We start from the raw sequence: 24,588 nt of genomic DNA on the forward strand, positions 1-24,588 counted from the left end.
GTGCCGCCCCGCTCGGGTCCCGCCCCGCCGGCATTTCCTGCCCCGGGCTCGGGCCGAGGGGCGGCTGCAGCGCTGGTGCCGCCTCCTCCTCCTCCAGGAATTTGTCCCCGCTTTGTTTTCCCCGCTTTTTTCCGCCCGGATCCTTTGCCACCCGCCGATGTAGCCGCCGGAGCGGGGCCGGGGCCGGTCGGTCAGCGCGGCCGGGGGGCTCCGGCCGGCCCCGGGAGAACCAGCGGTCAGTCCGGRGAGCCGCCGCTACCGGCGCTGGGCTGGGCGAACACCCAACTTGTTGACACAACCGACCTTTGAAAACACCGGGAAACAGCACCGAGGAGAGAAAAAAGAATATTTTTTTAAACACAGAGATTTCCGAGGTGCAGATCAGCACGAGCCGGTGTCGGGATTTCTCTCCCGGTTGGGCGCAAGATGCGTGTGAGCGGTCAGGAGGGGCTGGCGAGCTGCTGAACATCTTCCTGTGCCTTTGTTGCAGAAGTGCTGCGGATCGGGCGGTCATGGAGGGAACCCGGCAGAGCAGGATCTGCCGCCCGCACAAGATAAGTGAATCCTCAAAGGTTCGTACGGTTTGCGTTGCCTACCAAAAGAAAAAAAAAAAATCCCGCTGCAGAAACAAGGAGGGTGGGGGTAGAGGGACTGTTTTGGGGGAATGTGAATRTTTTGAGCTTTTAAAAAGAGGTACGGAAATGGTGGTTTACCTGCTCAAGTATTTTTGGTAGAAGTTGCTGCCTAGTGATTAAGGGGRAAAAAAAGCAAAAGCAGCAGCAAATGGGCATCTGCTCATCGTGACTCATAACTCAGAAACCCACATCATTGCAGCACAGCAGTTTCTCTGTACCAACAATTCAGTCATTAAATGTGATGTGTTTATGTTTTGTGCAGGTGTATCTCTTAAAATCAGAGCTAGTCACAGAAGCAAAGCTGAGATTATTCTTTAGATTCAGTCTTGGTTTTATACGAGATGGGAGTCTTGATCCTGCAAACCGTGCTTAGCCCGGTGAATTTACAGAATCTGAGTTGCTTTCTCAGGCTTGGGGTTWATTTTCTTTGTGTCAAATCTCTGTCTGCACAAATATATTGTTGTTATTTGTGAATTCATGGAAATCCATCTTAGGCAGCTCTTTATGCAGGTCCGCAGGATAATTTMTAACATGTTGATATCAACTGTGATTATTATGTTCATCATTATTACATTCATTGTTTCATATCAGTGCAAGCGGCTTTTGTGTTGTAGTTGCATGAACAGTGGAACATGTGCCTTGTACTACCAAAAAAAGCTGGAAAAGAGAAACTTTTCAGTGCCTTTATCAGTCTTGCCCAACTTGAATGAGCCAGATCTCATTTTCTTTTGCACCACTGATGAGCAGTACTGCATGAACAATCTGAGAGAAATTAGATCTTTGAATCCAAGAGAAGCTGAAATTCTGCTCTAGCACAATTGATGAAAGATAAATAGGACTGATTTTTTAATGCATCCCTACCAATATAATCTTTCCCTCAGTGCTGATCCTGTCTGCCACTTAAATGGTTTAGTCTGTATGTAATGATAATTCATCACATTAAAAATTAATTAACTTGACAGCATTGTTTTATTTGCTTGCTTAGRCAGCAGCTGTCACTATCTGTTAAACTTAGAATTACTGGGTAATGCTAAGGCTGCTCTACAGAATATAAATAGCTTGAGAAAGATGTTGGAGTTCAGTATGAAATTAGTCTCGGTTTTGAAATGTGCAGCTCTCAGCTCCTGTWTCTTTGCTCCCTGAACAAATGAACTTGCCGAATGGCTGAAATGCCACTGTTGATGTTTTCTGAGTGCCTCCAGTGTGGAATGGTTTCACGGCTGATTCCTGGAGGAGCAGCAGCTCCAATGGCAACACGGATTTCAGGAGTGCGAGTTGTCAGGCGTATTTGCGGGCAGGATTATGCTGCTGACTCAACATCCAGCTCAGCACCRAGGGATCTCTGGCAAATCTTATATTCTGGTGTAATCTTGTTATGCATGATGGTGGTATTAGAGAATATCAGAGAGAAATGATGGGCTGGTTTCCAGGGACGAGAGGGAGTATGGGTTTGGTTSAATCCAAGGATTTGGTTCAATGCTATCCCCCGTGAGTCAGATTTGGGAGAAGGTGCTGCAAGTTGTTATTTCTTATCTGTTCATCTGCCACCATCAGCTATCCCTGATTACAGCTGCCTCTAAAGTGTGGTTTGTCCTTTGCCATATTTATTCTCCCCATCTCTTCCACCCCCTGGTTTCTGCTTAGGCTTCTGTACGATATCAGCTTTTCCCAACCTCAAGAAAATACAGTAAAAAGCTTTACTGTCCTTAAACCCCATTTTTTTTTTCTGTTCCAGATCTCTGGCAGTTTTATTCCTCAGCTGTCTATGCCATAGATTCCTTTTYAAATTCAGAGTATAAGGCAAAGAGTTTTGACCCAGAAACCTTRTAATTATTGAAGCCTCTTCCCTTAAACTGGTTTAACTCTGCACACTTGATTGTTCAGTTATTCCAACAGCAGGGTTTTTGGCAGCTTGGGCTCCATTGTTTTGAAAGGAACATAAGGAAATAAAGAGAATCTGCTGGGATGTCAGGCTAAGAGCAGCACATTTGGTTGTTAATCTGGGTCTTGGAAAACCCCTTGGCTCTCAGACTCAAACCTTTTCCATCCAGGTGGGTAGACAGGGTCTCACTGTGGTTTCACCAAACCAATAATGGCTTTCCCAGACAGCTGTGATCATGTGCTTGGGAAGTCAGGAGGGCCACAGATAACTGGGATTTCTAGGAGAAACAACAGTTTGGTGCTGAAAGGAAGGGGGAATGCCTGGGAGGTCTGAAGAGACCTCAGGTCATCTGTGTGACTCTGTGACCTTTTCAGGTGTCACCTCTGGGARTGCAGCCTGAGGGTTTAGGACTGGGCAGGGCCCAGACAGTCAGGGCTGTTTCACTGACTTCTGTAGGATCCAAGGATCTGCTTCCATTCCACCCTTTCCCACTTCTCTTGCAAGTTCTTACAGGCTCTGCCTGGTTTGGGTTTGGTAATTAAAGTATTTGGTATTTGCATTTACCTTAACCTGCCTTTTATTAAGAGACATCACAAGGTAACTGACGGTGCCRTCACACATTTAATTCCTCCAGAGGGTGGGCCTAAAACTTCGCTTGAAATGCTGGGCTGAGCCACTTCAATTCATGTTCTGCAGGACATTTGAGGGCTAACAAAATGTTTCCATCTTGGCTCATCTTAAGACTGGTAATGTGAGTTTGTGAGAAAAGAGGCAAATGCTGGTCGCCTCTAAAGCTCAGTGACACGTCCAGAGCTCTGGTAGGAATGTGAGGACCAGAGAGATCCCAGAAGGGCACTTAATGGATGTGTCCCGAGGGCATTTTCCCTTTTCTGGTTGTATTCATGAAAACAAAACCTACCTCAGCTTCTGGAAGCAGGCAGAAGCCTTGTGGGAATTGCTTCTCCACATGTGTGGCTTTGCACATAAATAAACAGCTATTGCTTCTGAGTGCARTGTGTGTGCCTGGAATAATGTGGAAAGAAAGAGGGATTTTACCCTACCAAGCTTAGAAATGCAGAGTTCTGGAAAGATTTAAGAGGGGGTAGCTGTCAGGCAAACACTAACCCAAACAATACATGGGCTGAATGAAAATTCAGAGTGCTGCTGCTTTGTGTGTCTCCCACTCCAAATGCTCTGTGAGTAGCTTAGCTGGGAGAACTCTGTAAGGAGTCATTTGGGGGACAAGGAAGAAAGGAAATGTCAGCAAGATGTCTCCGAGACAATGAGTGGAAGAGTTTCAGAAAATTGTGCCTGTATAACTCATCAGGGAGGAGGTTTCAATGCAGTATTGTGGGGGAGGGAGGAGTAAATTACAAAAAAAAGGGGAGTAGGAAGCAGTTAAAGTCTCCCTAGGCCTTTCAAAGTGAAGGTGAGGAGCTTRGGCTCGTACTGTGTCACTTGCCAACTCTTTCATGTCAGAATTTATTATAAATGTGAATTTGCAACACAAAAAAGCTGTCTCTGGCTTACATGTGACTACACACAGTGGGAAAACACATTTCTCACTGAAACTGGTCTAGGTGCCGGCAGCACCTGCCTGATGCTGTTTGTGTTTCCCAGGTGTACAGGTGGGATGACCACTCCAGTCTGGTTCTGCAGAGCCTGAACGAGCAGAGGCACCGCGGCCTCTTCTGTGACATCGTGCTGGTGGTGGATGAGCAGAGGGTCCCTGCCCACCGCAATCTCCTGGCCGTCTGCAGCGACTACTTCAACTCCATGTTCACCATCGGCATGAGGGAGGCCCACCAGAAGGAGGTGGAGCTTTTCGGAGCCTCCTACATCGGTCTCAAGGCCGTGGTGGATTTCCTGTATGGCAGTGAGCTGTCTCTGGACGGAGGGAATATCGACTACGTGCTCGAGACGGCTCACCTGCTGCAGATCTGGAAGGTGGTGGATTTCTGCTGCGAGTACCTGGAGAAYGAAGTCAGCGAGGAGAACTACCTGTACCTGCAAGAGCTGGCCTCCATCTACAACCTGAAGCGCCTTGACTCCTACATCGACTCCTTCATCCTGCAGAACTTCGGCACGCTGTCCTTCACGCCGGACTTCCTGCAGAACATTTCCTTGCAGAAGCTGTGCCAGTACCTGGACAGCAGCGACGTGCAGCAGGAATGTGAGCACGACCTGCTGCAGGCCGCCCTGCAGTGGCTGACGCAGTACCCGGAGCGGGAGAACGAGGCTTACCAAGTGCTGGACAACATCCACTTCCCCTTGATCCCCAAGAGCGACCTCCTGCACCGGGTGAAGCCGGCCGTGTGCTCGCTGCTGCCCAAGGAGGCCAACTGCGAGGGTTTCATCGAGGAGGCRGTCAACTACCACAACAACGTGACGGCGCAGCCGGTGCTGCAGACCAAGCGCACGGCGCTGCGCACCTGCGAGGAGCGCCTGCTCTTYGTGGGCGGGGAGGTGTCGGAGCGCTGCCTGGAGCTCTGTGATGACACCTGCTTCCTGGACACCAGGAAGGGACAGTGGGTGGCAGAAACGCCTCTGCCGGCCCGGCGGAGTCACCACTGTGTCGCGGTCTTGGGAGGATTCATCTTCATAGCCGGGGGCAGCTTTTCACGGGACAATGGAGGGGATGCGGCGTCAAATCTCCTATATAGGTATGATCCCCGCTGTAACCAGTGGATAAAGGTGAGACTTAAGCTGTATTATTTCTCTGTTCAAAGTCCTTGATGTTTAGAGTGTTTTCTYCTTTTCTGGTGGAAGGACAGGGCYYKTTAGGATAGTCAACATAGCAGCACTTCCAAATGGAAAGTCAAGTTAAGTTAGTTAAGTCGAAAAAGCAGCTACTTGAGACCTTTGTGTGAATGCTTGAATTACACAAACAGCAAAGGAGTTCGGGGAAGATATTCAGCTTCATTTGGGATTTGGGCATTTCATCTGGGAAATTCCTGATCAGTACCCACCAGCAACTCTTTAGCTTACTTCTGGGAAGAATGCTGGAATGGACTTAGAGGTGATTGCTTGGTTCATCTTTCTCAAGCAGGAGGACATATAAATAAAAAATGGGTGTGATGTGAAAAGGAAATGTCTCTGACATTTGTCAAATATCTCTGTGCTGAATGTCCTTTAGAACAAGCTCTTCACTCCCAGTCCTGCCACAAAACCCTTTGGCTGTGCAGGTTTCTGTAGGAGCCACTTGTTCTTATCTGGAGCAGTTATGGTTCCTGTGTGGACCACTTATGGTTCCCATATGAACCAATCATGGTTCCTCTATGAACCAATCACCCTGGATGGTTCAGCTGTGGTCTTCAGTGATTCCAGTATATGTTCCTTGTAGAGTTTGGGAAGRAGGTCCAGGGAACACAAGCATTTGAAGAGTAATGTGTCTCTGAGATGCTTCTTTGTTGTCCCCTTGTTTGAAAATGGATGCTACTGCAGAAAACCACAAGTGTTTTATGAATATAATGGTCAAAGGCAGCATCTCTCCTTACCAAATAAAGGGGAAGAARCAGCTTCCCCATCCTCAGACACAAATAGACCTGAAGTCCCTTGCTTAGCAGACACTGGGAGATGTCAGCAGTTCTTTTCTTTGCCAGGTTGCCTCCATGAGACAGCGACGAGTGGATTTCTACCTGGGAGCGATCACTGACATGCTGGTGGCTGTTGGTGGCAGGAATGAAAACGGGGCTCTGTCTTCAGTTGAGACCTACAGCCCTCARAAGGACTCCTGGACCTACATAGCGGGACTGCCCAGGTAACCGAGCTGCCTGGGGAGTTCCCCTGGTTTGAAGAATGGTAAAGGGAGCTTGTGTGACTTTAGATGRTGAATGGGATCCCTGGAAGGGAGGGAAGGGGATTAAAACCAAGATGGCCTCAGCCATAACAAACCATAGCAGTATTTGGGATCTGAGCAGGCAGCGTGCCTCTTGCCAGCAAGGTTTAAATTTTCATCCTAAGGTACGTCTGAAGGATGGGAGGGACACCTCTGATCATTTCACTCGACTATTCTTAAAAAGCTTTTCCTGAGACTGCTTGGAGCTGAATATTTTCAGAGGTACTTTTCACATCTTGACCAAAGGAGTTTATCATTTCTTTGGCCTTACTTTGTCACCTTGGTGATGGTTTTCCTTGTAGGGTGTTTCTCTGTGTTTGGCTGCTCAGGTGGCTGTCACAGCTAAACACATTTACCTGTACTGGAAACAGATAACCCTGGCAAACGTGAGTGAGCTCTCTCTCTGTCTGAGTTAAAACCTGGCTGTTCTSCTTTTGAGAGGTTTAAGCCCTGCARCTGYTGAGGTAACAGACAGGACATTGCTGTGTCTCGAATCAGCRTCAGAGCAGTGACTTTGTAAGGACAGCATGACAGCATTCCATGTGCAAACAGTGTCTCAGATTCAGTGATGTTCCACATTTGTGGGATCACAGCGATTTTGGCTGTATGGATGGTGTTTCCATGATGTCTGAAACCTCAGCAGCAGCACTCCCTTTCCCGGTGCCATCACAGAGCAGGTTCCTGCAGTTTGGTTTGGGAGTTCAGGGTTTTTCCCCTCTCCCTGAGCTGCAGAGCTGCAGAGCCAGAGGCAGCCAGTGAAGGCACAGAAGCCTGTTGCCCTGTTCTATTTTAGGCAGGTGCTGCAATGCGAGGCTGATCCAGGCTAACAGCTGGGCTYGAGTGCTCTTCACAAGCAGGATGCTTTTTATTTCTGCTCTCWTAGGCAGATCCAGCAGTTGGGCCTAAACACCACAGTCCTTCCTGGGAAGATGTGTAGGAGAGTATCTTCAGGTCCTAAATCCTTCTGGTCTCTGGGGTCACCTGTGGGATATACCTGCATGGATCTRTTTACTCATAAATGATCCTGGGGAATCTTGCACAGTTGGCTTAATCCATCCAGACTGTCTGAAAAGGGGCAGTTAGTCTGCATATTCCAARTGCTGCCTGTGTGCTGGCTGTGGGAATTCTGCAGCTGCAGCATTTCARGTGACCTTTGACTTGTGGGGGTTAATTTTTTATTAGATTGCCTGGCTGGTYTGCCTGGACAAGGCAAAAGTCCCCCTTAGGGGACAAACCCCTCTTACACTGCAGGGACTTGGATAAGTTATTCCTGCATCCAAATAAATTATTCTGCATTCTCTCTGTCCTGTTGCTCTGTCCTTGCGTCAGCTCAGGTGTGTGGTGAACTTGGGTTTCCCACTTTTCCAARTAGTTGCTGTCTGGAATGTTGATAATCTTTAGATAGATCTTAATGGACTCTGGGCACCTTTGGATTTTCTTTCTTTTCAGCCCTTTTTGTYCCATTTGGTGCTGGKYAGTGAGTTGTTTGCATGTTTCTGCRCAGAATTAATAAYGCAAAAAAACTTTCTGCAGGTTGCAAAAGGCAAAACTCGGAGGTGAGGCAACAGGAAGATRATCAGAGGGATGGAGCAGCTCTGCTGGAAGGAAAAGCTGAGGAAACTTGGATTGCTCAGTTTGGGAAAGAGAAGCTTCAGGGTGGCCTAATTGTGGCTTTCTAGTACCTGAAGGGAGCCCACAAGAAAGATGGACAGAGACTGTACAAGGGCCTGGAGTGACAGGRCAAGTGAGAATGAYTTCACACGGGCAGAAGGGAGGGTTAAGTCAGATATTAGAAGAAAATTTTTTGCTGTCACATGGTAAGGCCTTAGTAGAGGTTGCCAGAGAAGCTGTGGCTGCTCTATCCCTGTGAGTCTGTGATTTGCTGACAATGGAGGAAAGATGAGAGAGGATTCTGTGCTCTATTCTAGACTAAAAGCATTCTAGCTACAGCTCCTTCTGCCTACTCCAGTCTTCCCTTCAATGCAGTCTTGATCTGATCCGTTTTCCTTCTTACCAGGTCCTTTTGTTCCTCAAAYGTATTTAAGTTCCTGTTTCATCCAAATAACATCTCCCCCAGCCCTATTCTAGCAGCAAGACTTTACTGTAGATGAAACCAAAGCTTCTCTGCTCCTCTGCTTCCTGATCAGGCAATGTATCCCAAACAAAACTGCCTCTTTTCCTGTGTTTTTCTCTTTCCTTCCCTCTGAAGAGAACATGTGCAGGTGTTTTGGTTCTCTTGATGCATGACCACCAAAGCAGGCTCTGTGCTGCACCTCTGGTGCCATTCCTGTCTGCTCCAAGCCAGCAGCTGCCTGGAATTCTGTTCCCTGGAGTGACAGGCACGCGCTGAGGTCATTCTGGGGTGTGGGCTTGCATTGTCTGACTTGAGCTCTGTGGGGTGGGACGCTCAGAGGTTGTTTGTGAAAATTTCTACCCTAAACATGCAGAAAAGGGGTTTGTTTTTTTGCTTGCCAAGSGTTGGGGCTTGCCACGTGTGTGGAGATTTGCAGGGGAAAGGCAGTGGTTGTGTCCCTGAGCACACATGCCAGCACCAAATCCCACATCCACATTGCTGTTCGCAGTCTCGCTCCTCTAAGGAAGAGCTTTACGAGATCTTTTTTATCTCCTCTTACCCCCTTCTCCTTCCCACCCTATATGGTCAAAACAACACGTTGTTTTCCCTAAGCACTTTCTTGGAAGGAGCTGAGCTGTTTTGACTGAACTAATGCTGTCTTGCTGGAGAAGAAAACAGCCTCTCGGGGCAGATGCTTAATGGGGAAACCTTCAGCCAAACTGTCTAAAGGGTGGACCTGGTCCAAGTGTGCTACAAGGGAATTCATTTTGCCTGACGCTCATTTGGGTCCTTGGTTGTGGGATACCTTTCCCTTTCTCCAGTGAGATCCTATATTTTTCCCCCTTTTCCCAGGCTCTCTGGGAGCAGTTTCTGTCATAGTTTCTAGCCCGGCAGGGAGCAGCGGTGGCTGACAAGCTTGGCAGAGCAGGAGGTGGAGCAGTGTGTTCTCATCTTGAACAGACCATGAAAAGGTCTGCTGCAGAGAACAGCAAAATTAATGGAGTGGCCCTAGGTTAAAGTTTGGCAGAACAACTGAAAGCTGCTGAGTGAGGAGCTGTGCTGGAACAGGTTGGGCAGTGATGGTATCTGCTCTGCCAGTTGGGTCATGAATGATCTCGCAGGGCTACAACAGGTGGACACCCAAATTCTGAGCAACCACAGCTCACCTGGACTTTGGTTGGAGCAGGGGATTCCCAAAGCTTTATTGAGTTAGGTGTTCTTCTGTCTCAGACAGTAAATGGTAGATTTTCTAGCRTTTGAATGGTGTTACTGGGTCAGGAACTAATTTGTCAGCACCGTATCTGGGTTAAGGYATTCAAAATGGGCACCAGGCTCCTGTGGATGTTAAAATCGAATCTCCTTTCTCTCAATGCCTCTGCTTTTTTCTGGCCACTCTTGCAGATAACACTGCCAAAGCACTCAATGCTTGCTGGACCCACAGTATTGACGTGCCTGTTGTGTTGCCCATTTAGAAATGCCCCTCTCTCAATCACAGGGCTTGCAGAAGGGATTTGTATTGATTGRTTTCAATTTATGCATCTATTTCATGCAGTTCCTATGCAAGTGACACTATTAAGGGTGAGCTTTCAGAAGCCAGGCAAAGTGAAACACCTCTGGTGCATTTCAGTGGATTATTGCCCTGTATTGGGCAATAACAATATTGATGGTCGATTTGGTGCCTCAGATGTGATTGTTTCTGTCAAACAACTCCGGTAGCTGTTGCTGTTTCCTGGACACAGCCATTGACTGAGGCAGAAGAGCAGCATCAGTGCATTTTGTGCAGCTGCCTCTGCTGGGCTGCATGTCTGTGCTTGAGAGACAATGGCTGTTGCTTCCTCACCTGCACAGAATTCCAGACTAGGAGAACATTTAACCTACTTCTGCAAAGACCACTTAMGTTTTTCTTAACTTAGGGTCATTTTTTTCCCTGCATGCTGAATGGAGTGTGATTGCCATCAGCAGCGCAGTAATGCTGGGCTCTGGGGTGGATTCCATGTCCTTGCATTGTCCTCTGTCTGACTCCTTAAAACTCCCTGRTACAGCACGGCCTTCAGGGAGCTGGGCTGTTACACGAGGGTTTAAAATCTCTGCAGTTTGAAACAAACTGAATTCAAGCTGTCCRTCCCATCCCCAGACTGACAATCTACTTTATAAGATCCATTCCTGTGGATGCAGAGAAACACAGGCTCTGACAACCAGCCCAGGAGCCACTGGAGATGTACATTCCCAGTTTTTATCTGGAAGAAGCCTTGAACAAGGTGGAGCAGCATCTCTTGGACTTTACAGGCCACGGTGTCTGCTGGGGATGAAAGCTGGTACATCATGTCCAACAGAAGCACTGAGCAGGAATTAACTGCTTCCATCACGAGGCAGCCTGAGAGCTGTGGAAATTTTGAGTTGCCTTTTTGGATAAAGTCCATAACTATACCTAAGTCCTCTCTTTTTTTTTCTTCCTGTCTTTTCCCTGAGAGGTTAAGAAGCAGGACAGCTGTGAAGTCACCTCTGCAAGATCTCCAGGGCTGGTGCTCCTGGTCACTCAGCATTGTCAGCCCGAGTGTGTCAGGGATTTTTCTGTTTCTTGTAGCAGGAACCTGTTAAAATACCTGATTCAGCCAGGGATCAGAGGTTTTGGTAGGCATCTAGAATAATAACCACCTTTCAGCTTGTCTCAGAAGTGTTGTGCTTTCAGSGTGAATACAGGGTTTCTTTTCTAGTCCATCTTTTCCCTTGGCACAGAARTGCTGGCACTCAGGTGTGTGGAAGAYGTTGCGATACCATTTGTGCRGCTCAGAGAAACCATTACCTTACCSTGCRAAATAAAAACAGCTCAAGGTTCTGTGCACACGGAGTTCCAGCGTGTTCAGGCACGGTTCAAAGGCTAAGGCAATGCTAACAGAGCTTTGTCTGCGTGGAGGCCGCATTGTCTCGAGTGCCTGACTACAAAGGATGGTGGTAGAGGCTCGTGAGTGCAGGATGAGTACAYTGCTCTGTGCCCTCTGGGTATTGAATCGTTCGGGCTCCTTTGTGAGAGTCAATTTGCTGTGGCTGGTGCTGCATCTTTTGACACCCCGACTCCCCAAAAAGAGAAAAAAGACGTGTCAGTAACAGCATGTTCAAAGCAGCTGATGCTGCTCATCACCTTGGCTCTCCACTTCTGAGAGCTCAGAGGCGCTGGTCAGGAATAGCCTAGTGTGAAGTTAAGAACAACCTGGAGATTTAGGTTTCTAGTGGCTTTATTTTAGATGATCAAAGTGGGGTTCTCTGCCATGTGGAAGCAGTGTGAGTGGTGTTGCTTCTACCATCTCATTTTCTCTTACTTCAGACATGATCTGTGATGGACTGGGGTCTGGTTCTTGGTCTTGCAGAGACCAAAGGAGTTCCCACCTATAAGGCAGCAGTGGTAGAGCAGACAGATGCAAAGGACACTGCTTGTGTTGTGACTGCAAATAAACTGGGCTGGGAATGCCCATGGGTAAGAAATGTGACCCATGATCCTGAAGCAGTGCGAAGGCAAGGCATCAGCAATTTTCTTAGTTTCTCTCAGTTAATCCCTGAAGTCTGAGAGGTGTCATGATTATTTCCTTTCTGTCACAGAAACCCTTACTGAGATGTGGATTTTTTCCCTCTCTGTCCCTCTCAGACTGATCCACGCCAAGCACCGSAGCAGGAAAATGGGAGTGAAGGTCACGCCAGCAGAGCAGGATGGGTTATTTCTGTTGTGTGACACACTCTAGAGGATGCATTAAAAAGTGATTGTCATACCTTAGTGCTCTGCAGTGACCAGCTATGGAAAGGATGATTTAAAAGTGGCTGTMAGGCTGTCAGTGCAGGGTGAGGCCGTGTGAATGAGAGGAATTACTGGGTAATTCAGAAGAATCAGGGATTCTTCTGCCTTTAGATACYGTTTAAATGTTTCTTTAGCAGCAGTCCCTGCGAATGCTTGTGTGTCTTGATAACATCCATAAGGACTGTTCCTATTTGCCTGTCCCAGGTTTACCTACGGCCACGCCGGAACWGTCTACAAGGAATTCGTGTACATTTCGGGAGGCCACGATTACCAGATCGGGCCCTACAGAAAGAACCTGCTGTGCTACGACTACCGCACGGAYGTTTGGGAGGAGAAGAGGCCCATGATCACCGCCAGGGGCTGGCACAGCATGTGCACCTTGCAGGACAACATCTACTCCATCGGYGGCAGCGATGACAACATCGAAACCATGGCTCGATTTGACATCCTCAGCGTGGAGTCCTACAGCCCCCAGTGCAACCAGTGGACCAGAGTGGCCCCTCTGCTGCAAGCCAACAGCGAGTCAGGGGTGGCAGTTTGGGAAGGCAAGATTTACATCCTCGGAGGTTACAGCTGGGAGGAAGCTGTCTTCTCCAAAACAGTTCAGGTTTATGACAAGGAGAAAAATAAATGGTGCAAAGGGACGGACTTGCCCAAAGCCATTGCAGGAGTGTCCGCGTGTGTCTGCGCGCTGAAACCCAAAACAGAGGACAAAAAGAAAAAGACAAAAACAAARAAACATCAAGATCGAGGAAGATGACCACTCCTGGATAGCCACCCTTGGATGGTGGGCTCCAAAAGGACCTTGTATTTAGACATTTCTATCTAACTTTCATTCTTTTTCTTTTTAAATGGGGTGGGGGGCATCTTCTGAAGCCTCAGAAAATGTACACTTGAATGTGGTTTTTGGATTAAACTCATGTTGAAAGTAAAAACAACAAAAGAAACCAAAAACTCCCCCTCTTGCTATACAAAGGGCGATGTGGCCAGAGAGGTTCTGCTGCTCTCCTGAATGTTAAGGCTTAAGCTTTTCCTTCTGTGGTTCATGGCATTTCCACATACATCGTATTCTATTGACGTTTTAAGGAAGTTTTTAAAAACAACTTTTATACTTTTTTATACCACATTTTGCTAACTCAGTCTCTCGTTTGCCATATGTTATGTTATTGACTATGGAAGCTGCTGCTCTGTGCTCGTGACCCTGTTATCAGGAACTCCTCGTTTGATGATTTTTGGTCTCTGTGTGGCTCGGCCAGGACGTGGTGCAGCTGTTGGAGCAGCACTGGCATTCCCAGCATTGTCAGGCAGTCAGCTGGAATTGGGACTATTGTCTCAATTCCAGCTTCCCCAGAGCCCAGCTCGCCAGACATGCTCATAAACACGCTTTATTTCAGCGACTCCTGAYCTGCTGAGTGGATTTTAAGGGCTTTGGTTTGAAGTTCAGCTGTTGATCATTGCTGTTATTTTTTCCTCAGTCCTTTCCCATCCCATCTCCCTTTTCACCTATTTCAGATTTGCCTTTTCTTCCATCTGGTGTATGTGCAGGTGATATCCTGCTACCCTCATTCTTTTGTCTTTTTTTTTTCCCTTAACTACTTACCTCAGTAATTGGAAAACACTAAGAAAACTTTTTTGCACTTAATTTTGTTTGAAACTCTGGTAAATCTAAGATCTACTACAAGCACACGTGTATTGAAAGAGGTARCTGAATAAATGTCTGGAGTGCAGGAGATTATACCTTGTTTCTTCAATGCTAAGAAAACTAGATGGAATTAATTTTCTGAAACTCCTTGAGGTTTTTTTTGCTGTTTTTTTAATTAAAAAAAAAAAAGCCTCGGGAGTCAATCTTTCATTTGCATTAATGGATTTATTTTAAAGCCTTTGTATACTGCATGAGGTAATGGTTATTGTTTTTTAGCTTAAAAATAAATTTAAAACAAAACCAAAAAACCCAAATCAAACATTTTGGTTATGACAAACCCATTGACAAGTTGTTTGGGTTTTTTTTTAGTACCTGAAATCCTTGCTATGCTGACTGACAACTACTTAACTTTTTGGGGACATTTTCATGTGTTAAGTATAGAACAAAAATTTCAAAGACTTGCTTTGTTTCTGTTACTGGGTTGCTTGTTACTATATCCCCTCTTTTAACGTGTTTATGTATTACATTAATGTCTGGGAACAATAAATCCAGTTTAGAATATTCTATTCATCACTTTCTGACTTGTGTGTTGATTTCACTGAGGTTTGCCTTTTTTGATTAATTGGAAAAAATAATCCCGTAATCATTTTCAAGTGGAGATGATAATGGAAATACTTCAATAGGAAGTAGAAATAGAACTTATTTGACTAATTCATCTTTTCTGCGTTGAATCATTCATTATAATCTTTCTGCTCCAGGCAGAAGAGACATGGGGGAATGGCTCCTCACCGACAGAGGGCAGGGTTAGATAATGGGATAATGGGAAGGAATCCTTCCCTGGGAGGGTGRKGAGGCCCTGGCACAGGGTGCCSAGAGAAGCTGRGGCTGYCYCTGRATCYCTKGAAGTGTCCAAGGCCAGGCTGGACATTGGGGCTTGGAGYGACCTGCGATAGCRGAAGGTGTCCCTGCCYATTGCAGGGAGTAGAATGAGATGAGCTTTAAGGTCCCTTCAACCCAAACCAGTCTGGGATTCTGYGAAATTCCAATTCACATTTTTGAGYTCTGACAAAARACCCAGTTCAGTCTGTAGAGTGCTTTTCCCAAAGATAGTATTTAAGGGGGTGTAAACAGTTACAATTTCTTAACATTAAATCTAATTTCATTGACAAAAGACAGCTTCAGTGCTCACCAAAGGCATCCTTGCTTCCCCTGGTCTGTGTGTTGTCTGTCCTTCCAAAGCCAGTGGCTGTGAGTGAGTGTGGGACATCTCCCGTGTCATCAGAGGTCACTGGGCGTTCGTACTTGCTGCCAGAAGCATTTTTCTGTTCCTAAAGGAACAAGCGATTCCCATTTGCACCTCCGAGCCCATGGCAGGGAGCTCTGCCAAAGGCACATTCTGGCAGAGTGCCCCTGGATTTGGGATGTTGTGTATCCAGACATGGCTGATCATCCCTCCATTAGCAGTTAGCAGACAGCACAGGGAGCYTGGAGATCCCAGCGGCTTTGGGGAACTGGTGCGCTTGAATTCCTGAAAAATGAAAGGGAGAATATATGTGACAAGAGTGGATTGCTGCTCTGTTTTTTGAGGTCTGAACAGTTCTGTTGGTGAGTAATTAGGGTCGGTAGAAGAAAGGTGYATCCTCCTGGTTCAGCCTGGCTCCTGAACCTTCACATCCCACTGCCTTCATCCCTAAGCTCTGTGAAGCATTTTACTCTTGCCAGGAAGCACAGCTCTTTCTTCTTGCCCCAGGGAAAAATAACTAMTGTTCTACCTCATTTTTCAGAAGGCTTCCATTGCCAAATTCTGAGGAAAGCTTGTTCTACCTGAAACAAAGCAGCTACCAAAACCCTCAGGTTTGCTCTTCCCACCCTTGCATGCCTGTATCGTGGCATCGGCATGTCAAGGAGTGCTGCCTGTAACTCTGACGTTAGATAACAAATCCCTCGAGGTACCCTGAGGAAAAATTACACCCTGCTGTGAGACGCAGTTGTTTTGAAGGCTTGAGAAAGAAGATGGAAATATTTTTGTACTCCAGTTGAAATCTTAAACTGAGAAAAATGTGCTGGTGTCTTCCTGTGTAAGAGATCAGACTGCTTTCACTGCTTTCTTCCAAAGGCTGCTGATTTTCCGCGTACTGTTTAGGATTCTGGATTCTTGCGTGACAGCAAAAAAGGGGTCGTATGTCTAGGGAATGTCAAGAAATAATTTAACCTTCAGTACTCCTTCTGAGAGCAATTTAACTTGCAGAAGACAAGCCCAGATTTGAATTGTGATTCTTCCCTTGATGTTATGTCTTACCAAAGCTCTGACCAGTAAGAAATTTTTATGAAAAAAAAAAAAAAGAAAAAGCTGGTGTGACAAGCTTTAAACATTCTTGAGCTATTTCRGTTCTCATGAATGTAATAATGAACAAGATGCTAATTATTCCTTCATGAACTTMGGGYTTTGGRGTGTCYTAGGGATCAGGTCAGGGCAGATGGRGAGGTTCTGTCATGGTACTGTGCCAGTCAGAGCACAGCTCAGCTACTCACAGCTTCCTCCTCTTTCCTGGTGACTACACACCAGGAGGGACATAGCCCAGTCACGGGGTTGTTGATGCTACACACAGCTTTTAGTTCCTTCTGGAACTCTGAGAAGCTTTGGGAAAAAAATGTTGTTTTTATCATGATAGGTTTGGTGACAGAAAATGAGGGGAAGGTGGGATGGACACTTGATGGTTCTTTTGAGGCTCCAAGAACTGAAATAGATGATTGAATGAGAAGAAGACTTGTATTTAAGATAAGGACGAATAAGTCACAATTAATTAGCCAAAAGTTCTGCAGAGGTAATTGAAACACTGACTCAAGCATCCACATGATCTGCTCAAGGCTTGTCCACACTTAAAATCTGTTTCACGTTGGCTTGAACTAGTCYATGCTTTAGCTTTTTACATCAACAAATTTGTTGCAAATGTCCAGCAAGTTTAAGAATACAGAGTTTGAAGTCAGGTTTGCATTAACCCATTTTTGGAATTAAATAGYTGCTGTTTGTGCCCTGTGCTATCTGATTCATGGTTCCCACCTGCAGAACCATTCCTGCCCTGCTGCTCTCAGGCTCCCTTTGCTCCCTCCCAGTGCCTGCTGCTGGGAAAACGCTCAAAAAGTTCAAAAACTATGATGTAAGCTTGATGATTCTTCAATCTCTGATGATGACCTAGAGCTGGCTGGTTCTCTACTGAAGATTTGAAATATCCTACTTTTTAATATGAGCCAACCGACCCTCCCTGAGATCCAGCCAGGGGAGGTGACTGCTGCTGGCAAATATTTTATGTAGGYAAAGCCCTTATTGGACCTAGAAACTGTTGGGATAAAGGTTCTGCACCTCTGAAGAAAACATCTTGGGAGTGCCTGAAGGTCTTGGCAAAGAGGAAACTCTACAAGGACAGCACTAAACCTGCCACTGTCATCAAGWGGTTCCTGCATTGCTCCAAGAAGGTATTCCCTCTGTCCCTGAAGAAGTGGATGTKAGGGTCCCAAGCGCTTTAAATCCCCAAAAGTCATCCTCAGAAGTGCTCAGAAGTCATGTGCACACATCTCCCAAGCACTGTCATGAGCACAGATCTCATGACCCAGTGAAATCACATGGAGTCCCCAGCWCTTTGCATTTCCAGTAGGATAAGAGCAATTACAGCAGCACCTGGGAGGCAGATACCTTGGGAGTGGTTTACCCAGCTGCTGTCAGACAATCCCTTATTTCCACAGCCATGGACCTCATTTGTTGTTGRTAAATTCACATGATGTTAGGAACATTACGGCATGAATCTTAAGAATGTGGATATACAGAAAGAAAAATACAACACTGGTTATATTTTTTTTTTCATTTGGAAAAGCAACTTCTTGTTTTGGAGGGATACTTCATAGCCACTGGTATAAAGGATGGAAGAAAATACAACCTTTTTATGCAATGAAAGCCGTAATGAAATAACTTGCCACTAAAACAGGCAAAAATTAATAAAACAGAACCGAGCTGGGAACTTTGCAGCAGGTAAGTTTCATCAAAGCATGGTATTACAAAKAAAAACCCTTAGATTATTAGAAAATGCTATGGCAAAGTGTTAACAGGCTTTATAATTATACTAAGATGGGATMAAATCAAACATGTTTTAAATGTTCCTGAATGAGACAGTGACATCCTTMCTGCCCACCTCAGTTTTCACCCTGAGCTCTGAGTTTTAATAGTTTTGGTATTTGAATTTTCTGCTTTCCAAGCTGAAGACACTGTGCTCATTTGTATTTTGAAACAGTCCGTTTACTCAGGCAGCATTGTGGGCAGAAGGGAATTTTGCCTTCAACCAGACGAGCCACGTAAGGGTTTTCRCTCCATTATTTACCTTGTAAATTAGACTCCCGAGGGGAAAGGGGCTTTCAGACGTTTGAAATGCTGTATGCAAAAAGCCTGCACATTTGTCTCCCTTTTTTGTTTCTCCCTTTTAATATTAACCAGCCATTTTCACCGGCGGTTCTCTGCCTCAGGACAGCACAGCAACACTTGCGAGAGACAAAAGCGAGGGAGCGGCAGCTGGGTGTGTCAGCTGGAAGGGCAAAGGCTGATAGAGAAAATCATTTACTGTCATCAGCACACAGTAAGTGTTGCACTTCACAAAACAGGAGGGACATGTCCTTGTCGTGGAGACGGGKAGGAATCTCTTTCCCACTTTCCGTGAACAGCAAAGACATAAAGTTCTTGTGTCTTCTTCCTTTTCGTCTCTTCAACTTTCTYAGTGATATAAAGTTGTGTCTATCACTTGCTCCCCAGCCGAAGTCGACTTTTGCTGGACTTGGTAGTTTGTTTACGGAAAAAAAAAAATATGGAGTAAATTAGAGATTAATTTGATGGATTCTTGCCTGGGGGTTTCAGTATTGTTATGACTCAATCCTCTCAAAATCATGAGATTGGCTTAGTCATTCTTTTTTTTTTTTTTTTTTTTTTTTTTTTCCCAGATACAAACACTGAACCCATTCTCACCCTGGTTGTTTGGGGCAGAGGTGGAACAACTTCGCTCTGGCATCATCTGGGCACAGAGCCTACCTGTCACCTGCCAGTGTGACCCTTGGCACATGGCCTTTTACAGATGAAATTTGGACATTGGGATGAATTTCTTCATAGAAAGGATGATTAAACACTGGAATGGGCTGYCCAAGGTKGGGGTATCACCTTCCCTGGAGGTGGCCAAGGAATGACTGGACGTGGCACTCAGTGCTCTGCTCTGAGTCGTCAAGGTAGGGGTTGGTCACAGGTTGGACTTGATAGTTTTGGAGGGCTTTTCCAACTTAATTAAGGAATCATGGAATTGTTTGGGTTGGAAGGGATCTCTGGATACCACCCAGTCCAATCACCTAGCTAAGGCAGGGGCATCTGAAGCAGGTGACACAGGAATGTTTCCAGGTGGGGTTGGAATGTCTCCCTCAGAGATTACACACCTTCCCTGGGCAGCTGTTCCAGTGCTCAGCCACCCTCAACGAACAGAATTTCCTTCTCATATTGAAGTGAAACTTCTCGTGTTTTAGTTTATGGCCATTACTGCTTTTCCTGTGGTTGAACACCACGCAAAAGGGTCTGCCACCATCCTGACCCAGGGTGCCCATTGAAGCTGTGGCTGCCCCTGGATCCCTGAAGTGTCCAAGGCCAGGCTGGACATTGGGGCTTGGAGCAATCCAGTAATGGAGCAATGGTAGTGGAACGCGTCCCTGACGATGGCACGGGGTTGGAACTGGAAGAACTTTAAGCCCCCTTCCAACCCAACCCATCCCATGATTCTGTGATCCTTCTGACACCCACATCGCCGATATTTTATACACCTTAAAGAGATCCCCTCTCAGCCTTCTCTTCTCTTGGCTGAACACGCCCCGCTCCCTCAGCCTCTCACAGGCGAGATGCCCGCTGGTGTGTTCCGTGTAAGTTTTTCGGGCTCCGGGCCCGCCGCGCTCCCCTCAGGGAGGCGGATCCCGCTCCCGCCCTTTTCCCTCAGCGCGCTCCGCTCCCGCCCCGTGCGCGCGCAGCGGGAGGGCGGGGCCGGCGCATGCGCGGTGCGGCGCGCGCCCGCCCGCCCGGCCCGGCTGGTGCGTGCGAGGGAGAAGATGGCGGCGGCGGGGGCGGCGGCGTGAGGGGCCGGGACCGCCGAGCTCCCCGGGGACGCGGGGCGCCATGGCCCTGCACGGCGCGCAGGTACCGCCCGGGCCCGCGGGCAGCCCCGCGGCACCGCGCCCGGACCCCTCCGGGCTCCCGGCGGCGGGCGGGCCCCGGGGTGGGGGGGGGGGAGCGTGGTGGCCGGGAGTAGGCCCAGGGTGATTGTGCACGTTCATTGAATGTGCTGAGGGCGGTGGGGCGGCCTCGCTGCCCGCGGGGACCGCGGATCCGGCGCTCCCGGGGCGGAATTCCCATCCCGGAGGGGTCCGGAGCGCGGGGGGTCGGCCGGGCGCCGGTGTCGGTGTCACCACGCCGGGGCCCGGGGTGGGGGGTGTCGGTGCTGAGCCCCCGCCCGAGGGTGGCTCGGACAGAGCTCATCGCTCCGGCTGCTCTTTTTTATTTTTTGGAGGGGGGGAGAGGCAGAAACGATTCTATAACGAGAAGGGAATAAGGAGATTTGTAAACTAATCCTCCCCCCTCCCCCCCGCCCAAACACTCGATAAACCCCAGCGCATCGGGGTGCAAAGGGCTGAGTGTTGCAAGATCGCCGTGCACGGGGATGCGTGTGCGGATTCCCTGGATCCCACTGGCTGAACCAGCCGGGAGATTTGTGCATCGAGTGGAAAAAAAAAACTGCAGTCGTGGTGGTTTTTCGCTGGAAGTTTACAGCTCGGTTCCTGGGCTAATCCAGTGTGTGCTTAGAGCGAATGATTGAATGGGTTCACTTCGGTGTTTCTTTCCCTTAAGGTTTTTCTCCCAAAGAGCTTGAAAGCAGGAATGTCAGGAAAAGCGTGTGGAGCACTGAAGTGTTTATTTTCAAGACTTAGAGAAACTTTTTTTTTTAGCAAATAATAAAGTTTGGAAAACTGGTGGCGTTAAACATAATTTTGTTAAGAATTCGTGTCTCCTATCATAGAAAACACATTTCGTAAAATGTAAGTCATTTCGAGCAAGGTGATGCTTTATTATGAATTCTATGGGGTTTGGTTATATTTTCTGAATGAAGTTAAAGTACACATCAATTGAAGTTGTGCACTCGTGGCACTGACACTGATATTTCCATTAAAAAAGTTTGTAATCGGTGAACACTATACTGACATTTCTTGTCCAGCTTGATTTATTTATGTCTGAGAGAAAAATGTGAGTGCTTTCGTTAATGTGGGTTTTCTTAAGGCAGTTGCAGTTTCTGGAGTTTGTTTCAAAGTTAGGAATAATTACAAAATTTTGTATCCTTCAAGTTTTATTTCAAAGTGAAGGAAACTCACTTTTGGACCTTTTTTTGATTGTCCCAATGAATGGTTTTTGGAATGCAGATATATCAGAAGAATTCAATGTCCAATCAAGAGTTGTGTCACTCCCTGCTTTCTCCCCCYCTCAGCACTCAGCAGTGCATGTGGTCAGTTTGATAAGTTTGGTGTTTACAATTCAGCTTTTTTTGTGATTTAGAAGAGTTAAGGATGAGTTTTGGTCTGTACCTTGATTTTGTTGGTGTACCTTCAAACAAAACAAAGTTAAGCTGGTGATGTAGTTTATGGTGAAGTGCTGCAYAGCTCAAATTAAAACTAGGCGGTAAATTCATCTTTGGTAGCAATTTGAGCGTTCACAATTTTAAATCATCCCCCTCTATAGGTAAAGGAAGATATTTAGAATCTGTGAGGCTCCTGCTTAAATTATAGTGTATTATTTCTGTAATRTAGTTTGTAAATAATTTGGAACATACATGATCTGAAGCACATTAGTGAGCTATTGTTTAGGTAATGATTTGTTCATGTCATTAAACACAGCTTATTTTTGTGTTTTGGGGTTTTTTCAAATTTAAATAGTTTATTGAGATGCTGTTTGGGATTTATGGGAATACATCTTCCAGAACACTGTGGTGCTCTAATGCTGAATTAAGGTAACAATGTTTTGGACCCTTTTGGATGAAAAGCCTAAAGATAAGTTCGGGGGTGCTGTTTTACATGTAGGTGTTTCCTTTTTGGTTTAGGATGGTAGTGTTGCAGATCAGTATAAAAAAGAAGAAAGTTTTGATAAAATTTGTCTATTCTGAGCACAAGATAAGCACGATTATTGAGTCACTGTGTTTGTGTCATGATGCAGAGGTGGACAAAAGTGTGTTGTTCTTCCGTATCTCTAATTTGGGTGTACCATCACTTAGGCATTTTTTGTTACACAGGGGAAAAAACATCTTCAGGAAAATGCTGCTGCTCCTCCAGCTAAAATGCAGAGTCAGGTTTCTGCCAATGGATGAATTCATGGAGTAGTGGGCAGAAATATTTCATCAGTCAGTTTGCACATTGTGACAAATGAATCCCGAAACACCATCATATCCAATATTTCCAAAGGGACATTGATTTTAGATGCTCCAGCTCATCAGCGAGCACAGGAGTGTTTGATAACACAGTTTAGATATTGCTGGTCGTTTGTACCTCTCTTCCATGTCGCTATTTCATAATCATCTAATGAGAGATTTAAGTGTTGCTGTCAATCTGCTGGGTGTGTGCTGACTGTATTCACAATCTGTACTTTTTTTAAGGTGAGCTAGAAGTAAACCTGCTGTATCACTCCATGACACTAAGGATGTTAAGCTGCTCTAGTTAAAACCACTTGTCATCAAGGGCATCTAAAAATCTCTTTGAAAAAAAAAAAAAAAGACAGCTTAAAAACTATTTCCTTGTTTGGAAAGAATAAAACTCTGTAGGAACTGTATAAACAGTTGTTTTAGCCATTTTTTCTGTTGTTTTTCATAGAAAGAATTAATACAGACGCATCATTTGTAAATCCTGTGAAAACAAGTTAAGCAGAAGAAAGGATACCATAGCAGAATGAATCATTTATGCTTGTTTTGTTCTTTCACCATTACTGTGGTGTCAAATGAACTCGGTGCCATTTTAAATGTACCACGTTTCCCCCAAACCCAGCTGAAGTGAAAACCGGGCGGGTTTGAGCTCAGAAAAAAAAAGCTGAACAAGCTCCTAAGCTGCTCATCCTCACCCAGGTTGTGTCTGGCCTGGCAACCAGAAGAACTGGAACTCGGAACATGGCATGCAACCTGACTCCCTGAAATACTGCACTGCAAACTGCCTCTTTTATGGCTGGCTTGGAGGGTTGCTYCCTGGCAGGGTGTAGTTTGATGTTTCCTTAAGCCAGGGCTCTTTCTAGAAGACAAAAAAAAAATTAAAAGCAGTCTGCAGGCATTTGTTCTGCCTTTGCAGTGCATTGCCTGATGTTTGGTGATTAGGAAATCAATGTCTCAGAAATTAAAAAAAATGGTTGTTACAGCTGGATGAGTTTCTTGTGTACATATGTGTAATGTTGGAATGTCCTCACGGGCAGAAAGAAGTGTCTGGGGACAGGGGAGTGTGGATTCTGTCGGGTTTGTGAAATCTGCTGAAGATCCCAGGGGCACCCTGAATATGAAATAAAAGGTGGCACTGGAAAGGAATTGGAGAGAGGTGCTGGAGTGCACCATCTTGCTGCAGCTACTGCTGCTCAGTTGTTGCCCCTCTTGAAAARGGCTGAAGAAGCTGAATTTGTCTCTCCCCCCTTCTTTTTTTTCCTTTTTTTGAGCCTCACTTTCATTGCACRGGAGGGTCAGGGTTCATCCTTTTGCCCCTGGAGTGAGTACTTATTCCAGGCTTCCGTGAGCTTGGRAATCCAGGCTGCAGCTGAAGCTGTGAGTTTCGGTAGCCAGAAGGGATCATTTGCCTTTCTAAAATGTGAATGGTGAATCCACTCAGAGTAAAGTGGGTGAATGTGGGTTGGGTGACTTAAAAAAAGGAAGTCTGGGAAAACTGACATAGAACTTAAATTTGGAACTRTATGGCAGCATGCAAATAGGCTAAAACCCACAGGTTTTGTGAATCACTGCTATTTATTCTGTGCATTCTATACTATAGCACTGATCTGGAGACTTCTTAGAATGGATCCAGCCATTTACCTATTAATATATCCAATTTCTGTAGGCAGTTGCTCAGACATACTGGTCTTTCCCTTCATATAGGTGTTAAAATACTTGTAAAKTTAAGTGGGGTTTTGTTTATAGGTAAACTGAGCAGTCTCATTTTATTTAGCGATCGACACACAACATGCTGCGTCGTGCAAAACTGCCAAATCTGTTATAATAGAAGTTGCTGGCCTTGGGCCATTGGATTATAGTCATTTGTCACTCTAATGCCATTTCAGCAATGTAGATGTTCATTTCCAAAGAATTAAACATGCTGGAACTGCGGTTTTTCTTTTTGATGGAAGTATTTTATGTGTGATCATTAAACATACAACTGGGGATTAGGGAACAAAGGGTTATGCTTCATGGTGAAAAAAGTGTGTGTGCGTACATGTGTGTGTGTTTGTATATTCAGACATTGCATAATAGAATAGTCTGMTATTTTAAAATTGGGGTTCTAAACCCTGGTTTTGTTTTATGAAATTGTAATGTAGGCATTTAAAACTGTGTTTTAAGTATTTCCAATGAAGGGGCTGTGTTGGTTATTTTTAAAACACTTAAAAGGATTCTGTTGTGTTAGTGCTCATGTTAATATATTCATTAATGCTTTAATAGAGT

The 24,588-nt window shown here is 46.0% G+C and overlaps 2 protein-coding genes and 1 long non-coding RNA gene across 3 annotated transcripts in view; all 3 read left to right on the plus strand.

The window, feature by feature from the left end:
* The first annotated feature begins 304 nt into the window (after positions 1 to 304).
* Positions 305 to 14,474, plus strand: KLHL36 (kelch like family member 36). The gene is made up of 4 exons (XM_057381966.1): positions 305 to 572; positions 4,138 to 5,211; positions 6,120 to 6,277; positions 12,421 to 14,474. Exons 1-4 carry the CDS (start codon positions 513 to 515, stop codon positions 12,974 to 12,976), a joined length of 1,848 nt encoding a protein of 615 aa, XP_057237949.1. The 5' UTR covers positions 305 to 512; the 3' UTR covers positions 12,977 to 14,474.
* Positions 14,475 to 17,739: 3,265 nt separating this feature from the next.
* LOC130582967 (uncharacterized) lies at positions 17,740 to 19,150 on the plus strand. The gene is made up of 3 exons (XR_008966373.1): positions 17,740 to 17,882; positions 18,371 to 18,480; positions 18,839 to 19,150. It is a non-coding gene; the product is annotated as an uncharacterized LOC130582967 (long non-coding RNA).
* Positions 19,151 to 19,939: 789 nt separating this feature from the next.
* Positions 19,940 to 24,588, plus strand: part of USP10 (ubiquitin specific peptidase 10) — a 44,386-nt gene continuing 39,737 nt past the window's right edge. Inside the window, exon 1 of the mRNA XM_057381965.1 lies at positions 19,940 to 20,063. Coding sequence (XP_057237948.1) covers positions 20,043 to 20,063 — 21 coding nt within the window. The 5' untranslated portion in view covers positions 19,940 to 20,042. The remainder of the gene's footprint in view (positions 20,064 to 24,588) is intronic.

This window comes from Malurus melanocephalus, unplaced genomic scaffold (genome assembly GCF_030028575.1).
Source record: "Malurus melanocephalus ecotype Western Australia unplaced genomic scaffold, MMel_1.1 scaffold_543, whole genome shotgun sequence".
NCBI lineage: Eukaryota > Metazoa > Chordata > Aves > Passeriformes > Maluridae > Malurus > Malurus melanocephalus.